This window comes from Nilaparvata lugens, unplaced genomic scaffold, assembly GCF_014356525.2.
Source record: "Nilaparvata lugens isolate BPH unplaced genomic scaffold, ASM1435652v1 scaffold9875, whole genome shotgun sequence".
NCBI lineage: Eukaryota > Metazoa > Arthropoda > Insecta > Hemiptera > Delphacidae > Nilaparvata > Nilaparvata lugens.
In genome coordinates this window covers 1-6,992 of record NW_024095618.1, presented here as the reverse complement: position 1 = coordinate 6,992, position 6,992 = coordinate 1, and the positions used below count along the sequence as shown (strand labels likewise).

At 36.2% G+C, this 6,992-nt stretch overlaps 1 protein-coding gene across 1 annotated transcript; it reads right to left on the bottom strand.

Annotated features, from left to right (window-relative positions):
• Positions 1-657: 657 nt before the first annotated feature.
• On the bottom strand, positions 658-6,697 carry LOC120349402 (the record flags this gene model as incomplete). Its single annotated transcript, XM_039419381.1, has 2 exons — positions 658-821; positions 6,329-6,697. Coding segments are annotated over 2 exons (533 nt in total), but the record flags the coding sequence as incomplete, so codon positions are not given.
• Positions 6,698-6,992: the final 295 nt, after the last annotated feature.

Below are 6,992 nucleotides of genomic sequence, written 5' to 3'. Positions count from 1 at the left end.
TGCAAATTGAAAGTGGTATAAACTAGTATACAAACTATGTCACTTTCAATAGAATAGTTAGATACATGTTACTGGTATGCTTTGAAGCCTGAGAACGTTCCACATTCAATTATTGTATAAAATTTACTTTATTGTTTAATACTTCAAAATTGTTATTGTATTATAAAAAGTTTAAGCTCTTTTAAATTATCAAGGATCTATGTCTTTCGTCAAGGAAAAACGTTTCCAATTATAGAAATGAGAAATAAAAACTACGACTACTGTTATAAAAGCTGCGACTACGCGCCCGTTTTGGAAAGCCAATCTTTGACTCCAGCTGTTCAAAGTCTGTAGGTGCGTACGATATACGCGCCGCGAACATGAGCAATTCAATTTTAATCAGGCTGACTAATCTGTATTTTTACAGAGACGGAGATACAGATATAAAAAGCTTGGCATCAAGTGATTAAAAGGAATTGCTCATATTCGCGCAGCGTAAATCTGTACGCACTTAAGACTTGGCTAAATCAGAGCTCGGAAACCGGCCCATAATGTTCTTATCCATATTGATCTGTATTGATATGACAATTGATATGTATAAGTCTCTATACAGGAATTTTACATAATAAGTCCTGTTTATATTGGAAACGTAAATGCGTTGAGTAGTTGATGGGTGACCATCTACTCACCGGTATGAGTGAGAACCTCGTCTGCCAGCTGGCTCCTCCCCGCGCGGGAATGTACCGATCAGCGACGGGAAGCTCGCGGGGCAACTTCGCTGTTAGCTTCGACATCGTCGACTGGTGAAAGTCGAAACATCTCGATGATATCGATAATTGGTCCTGCAACAAAAAAAAAACCGTATTAATAAATAAAATGAAGAATAAATAAATAATATACGGTTGAACTTTATTAAATTAATAAATCCAATTAAAATAGTTAACATTGAAAATTAAACTAGAATAGGTCAAGCGTCTTTAGTTACAAAATGAAATGGATAGTTTTTTTTCATATGGTACTTCTGAAGAATATATGGTTAGAGATTTACTAATAATTATTGTAAATCTTCATCATTCTTCAAGAACCAATGAGACTCAAGTGATTGAGAATACAATATGAGTGGAATTATAATAATAATAATCCTCCTCCTTCCTTTTTCCTTCGTCCTGGTACCTCCAGAAGAGGGGAGTTTATTACAGGAAATATAACAAACAAAAATGAAGAATAATAAACAAAGCAAGAATGACAAATGATAAGAAAGTTCCTTTTCAGTGGAAAATTTCAAAACATACACCAGACGAATTATAAATATACTGAAATAATAACAATATCGAGTGACCTGGCTGGCTTAGATCTGGTGTCGGAGTTTTCAGGTCGTATCTGATCAATTTCAGGCCTCTGACATGACCAAACGACTGGTTTTAGGCAGCCGGGATCGCCGGTTTAACGTGTACATCCGAAACACGGGAGTGACCCGTGAAAAATATCTCGCCCTGGCCGGGATTCGAACCCAGGCCTCTGAATTATAAAGCCAATTATAAATGCATCTAATCCAATGAGTGGAATTGAATACTAGGGACCGGTTTCCGAGCTCGGGATTAAGCTAAGTTTAGACTTTAACTGGCTTTAAACTCTGAAGTCAGAAAATTGGCTTTCTACTTAACGTAGTGAGGACTTAAATAGACTCTGGAGTTTAGAGATCATGTTAGACCCTGGAGTTTATAATTTCGCTTTCTGAGTGAAGGGTTATAAGTCCAGGACTTGAATTAGATTCTCGCTCTTTCCGAGTCAAGGATTTATCAAAATCGTTAAGTCAGACATAAACAGCGTGATTTTAAACCCTCGACTAGGGTAGGGTTTAAATTCAAGTTCTAGACTTAACTGAGCAAACACAATTCAGTTATATTTTGGAGTAGATAAAAGCCAAATAGATGTCATGGAATACCTAAATTATTGGATTAGTCCATCTAAATTCACAATTTAGTTTGCAAGTTCATTTTGGAATATAATTGAATGATAATTATGCGTAAAAAAGTAACCTCATTTTACGATGGTGACAACCTAAAGATGTTCAGCAAAATAATACAAGGATTGCCTTGGAATTTATATTCCAATCTGATGTATTATTCAATGTCATATTCAACATATTAATAATAATAACAATAATAATTATCACTCCAGTTTTTTTTTCAAAACAAATACGTTTTCAAACTCAATAGCCTAATGAAATTTTTATTCCAAAATCACTGGTTAGGATCAATGATCAATAATAGCATAACGTAAAATGAACTGTTTATTCATTCACCTTTCAAAGGTTTTGCTTTGAATACGCCTACAAAGAAATCGAAACGTTTTTACAAAATAGTTTGGAGAGCATGCTCATTTGAATTGTCCCGCTGTAATCAGCTGTTTCCGTTTTGTTATAATGCCAACAATACAACAGCAAAATATGTGAATTCCCTCATAATTTACTGCGTCAAAGTCCTGGACTCAAATAAGTCGAGAACTTGATAGACTCCAGAGTTTAGAAGATAAAATCGTGACTCAGAAAGTCAATTTAGACCGAGAGCTATTTTGTCCTGGACTCTGTAAGTCAAGAACTTATAGATCCGAGCTCGGAAATCGGCCCTTAGTAATTTTAATGAACAAAACATCAAACTTCGAACCCTCTTAATCGTTATCTCAGAATCTAATTCTAGAGGAACGTAAAGATAAAGAATGTATTGGGGATGTTGGACAACTATTTATAGTGAGGTGCACGTTATAATGACAATATCTGATTAAAATTAGTGTTGCTATCATTCTACAAAGCAGATAGCGCTATCCTTTTCTAGTTCTGCAACGTTGCCAGATCGTTTTTCAACCATGTAGAATTATAATTAACACAATATCAATCTCATTATGAATATTTAAAATTTAATCATTGAAAAATATATTTCTTGATGAATGAAATATAACTGATTAATTCAAACAATAATAATAATTAATCAGATAAACCCGGTATTACATCAGCTATCCTCTATAGAAGACAGAGATGTGCATAGTGAAGAAGTAGATCTAAGAGGTCGAGATATGCCTCAAATACGGTAAACAAAATACATATTGTGTTATGGTGCGCCCGCATAGTAGTTAGTAGTATAGTGTATAAGTACGTCCAACATTTATCAAATAAGATCACTCCTCACATCTTCTTCATGCATAGCTATTTCTACGACCAATAATCGATTCCCGTTGACAATGTACCCCTATCTCAAATTTGATGTATGACTGATGATGCAATATAGATAATATCTACTATCTACATCAGAATTTGGATGTGAATTCAATAGACAATTCCAACAGATTTCCCCACATCCAGACTGTCTTTGTCTAGAACATGCACAATTTATAACTATATCTGCTTTGTTCATAAAGTTTATACAGGATGTGCCCACATCCTGTTTATACAGGATTCTATATTGAATTTGCAACAGTTTTCGAGATCTATCAATTTGTCGATATTTTTTAAAAAACGTCAATAACTAGAGAACTACCATTCAAAATCTGGTTCTAAGGGCATGGTTGGAAAGAGAGAGAGATATCCAATAAGATTCATAGTTTGTTCCTTTTTTCAACTTTTTATGAGCGTTCAAACTGTTTGAACTCGACGGATGTACTTTTTTCAACTTTGAGCGCTCATAAAAAGTTCAAAAACGTCAAAGGAACGAATTATACTAGCAGTTCTGTGAACAGTAGACCTCACGCAGTATTCTCATCCACAAGTACCTGATTGAAACTATAGACCTTATGGAAATACAGCAATAGACTGGCTTCTCCACACATCTGTGTAATCACTTGTCAGCTATTATGATGAACAATTCTATAGTCTGATTTTTACTCTAATATTGGCGTATGAAGAGAGGCTCCTTTTTCCTTTTAAATATCTTGAAATGCAAAATTTCAAAAAAACCTTGTATATACGTCGACGCGCAATTAAAAAAGGAACATACCTGTTAAATTTCATGAAAATCCATTACCGCGTTTCGGCGTAAATGCGCAACATATAATCATTTAAACATTAAGAAAAATGCCAAACATTAAGAAAAATGCGGTAAAATGGCACATTAGGACATTAAACATTAAGAAAAATGCCGTAAAATGCCGTAAATGCGCAACATATAATCATTTAAACATTAAGAAAAATGCCAAACCGTCGACTTGAATCTTAGATCTCACTTCGCACGGTCAATGAATCTTATTGGAAATTTCTTGCACTTTCCAACTATGCCCTTGGAATTTGATTTCGACTGATAGTTTTCTAGTTATTGACTTTTTCAAAAATATCGACACAATCTGGAAAACTAAGGTCGATATATGAAAATTTTACTGGACATTTCATGTGGAATCTATTATCTTCGGCTGTTACAACTTTCGTGAGACACCTGCATATATTTTTTTTAATCATATTAAAACTAGTCACTCAATAGACTAACCATAATTTTTCGTTAATAAAACTGATCTTATAACTAAATAATTTTCAACGAGTTTTCTAGGGAAATCCTTTGTTACTTCTAAAAAATATAATTACAGTACGTTCTTTCCATTCACTGCTTTTGCTATCAATCAATCCATTATAAATTATATTTCTAATAATCAGGCCTTTATATATTTAACATTTTCACTCGACTAACTCAAAGGCTCAACTGACTCTACCTCGACTCAAATCGAACGACTCCAGTCGAGGATACTCCAGTCTCTCGACCTCAACACTTTTTTGCTCATTGTCACTACTTCAGTTCCACGCTACTCCATTTTCTAACCTTACTTTATTAATAATATAATCTAATTCGTACTACTTAGCATGTAACAAATTTGATAATTAATATAAATATATTGTCTTATATAAAATGATGAAACATCACTTTCATAAAACATAACCTCTCTTTCACTTTTTGTGTAGTTGAGAAGTTGATATTGTGGTAATTATTCATATTGAATGAAAAGACTAAGAAATTGTCAAAAACCACAGATTTATTGATACTTAGAAAGACGGGTTTCAGTTATTACACCATGTCAATCTCTGATGTTAAGTATCAATAAATCTGTGGTTTTTTGACAATTTCTTAGTCTTTTTCATTCAATAACCTCACTTTCATTAAAAATACATAGTACTATGCAACTCAAGTCGAGGCTCGACCAACACGTCGAGTCGACGCTCGACTCAGACTCACAGTCGTGAGGTCGCGGAGACTTGAATCGACTGGTCTGAGTGTCACCATTTGAAAACACATGCTGCATCGAGAAGAGACTAGAGTAGCAGTCTCTTCCCGACTTGAGTCGCGTAAGTGTGAGTTGAGCCAAAGGGTTAACCTCATTATCATATAATAAAAAACGGCTTGATAGTATCAAAACCACTAATTTATTAAAACAATTTCAGATTTTTGATATTGTTTCAACAAATTAGTCCAATGGTTTTGACATTTCAAGTAGGTGTCATCCAATATGGATATCTAAGGCTAAACTCACACTTACGCGACTCAGGTCGAGAAGAGACTCGACTCTATAGTGAGGTCCACGTTATAATGGCAGTGTGTGATTTGCAATGGTATTGCTATCCTTGTCTATCGTTCAACAAAGCAGATGCCGCTATCTCTTTCACGCATTGCGATGTTGCCACATCGTTTATCACAATGTAGAAATTCAACTAACTGACAAAATATTTTATCTCAATCATGAAATTTATTATTACATCTTTAAAAAAATATATTTTCTTGATAATAAAATATGAATAACTATTTTCAACAATAATGAACAGTTAAATTCATTAGATATACAAGTATCAGCTGTTTGGGTGGCAAGGCTGAGATCTGGCAACCCTTTTCTCCTATCTTCCTACACTGCCATTATAACGTGGCCTCACTATAGTCGAGAGCATGTGTTTCCAAATGGTGACACTCAAACCAGTCGATTCTAGTCTCCGCGACGTCACCATTTGGAAACACATGCTCTCGACCATAGTGAGGTCCAAGTTATAATGACAGTATTCGATCAACTCTGGTTTTGCTATCCTTGTCTATCATTCGACAAAGCCGGTGGTACTATCTTTTTCTAGGTCCACAACGATGCAAATTATGTTTATGACAGTGTAGAAATATAATTAATTAATGCAGAGAATCGGCATCGCTATTCTTCTATCTTTATCTACTGCCATCATAACGTGGACCTCACTATAGTCTCCGCGACGTCACCATTTGGAAACACATGCTCTCGACTAGAGTCGAGTCTCTCCTCGACCTGAGTCGCGTAAGTGTGAGTTGAGCCTTACACAACAACACAGAGTTTTTTTTTTTAATAAAAAACATGAACTGACCGCTTGTGACGCTGCACTACTGGCCACCTGCTGATTGGTCACTTTCTCACACTCCTCGGCGACCCCCTTCTCAGCATTGCAGTCCATGAGCCAGCGCTCCACCGAGTCCTTCTTGACGGGCGACGGCGCAGGCGTCAAATTCTGCGCTACATTCTCCACGTTCTCAATGTCCATGTCACACAGAGTGTCAGATAGGTCTACCGGTAGCGGCCGTTTGTTGCTGACCGCTTCGTACTCTGTGGTCGGTGTCGTCGCAGTGGGGCGAATCTTGACCGATCGCATGTAGTAGGCGGCCGTCTGTTTGATGAGGCGTTTCGCATACATTGGGTTCATCTCGCATTCCTCCACGTCCATCGATAGGCGGTCCATCTGCAATCAATCAATCAATAATTTATATGATAATGTCAAATATAAAGACAACTGAAATCAAGAGGATTTACAACTTGTTTTCAAAAAAAGAATTCTTATAGTTTGTCCAAACTGCCATGAGCCCTGAAAGATTAAGCCGACCCTCGCTCCCCCACAAACGCCCGGCCTACCTGCGCCATTAATACTACTACGTAGTATACACATACAGGGCCCTTTACTCACACACGCAAAAGGAGACTGCGCTTGTGTGTGTGTGTGTGTGTGTGTGTGTGTGTGTGTGTGGTGTGTGTGTGTG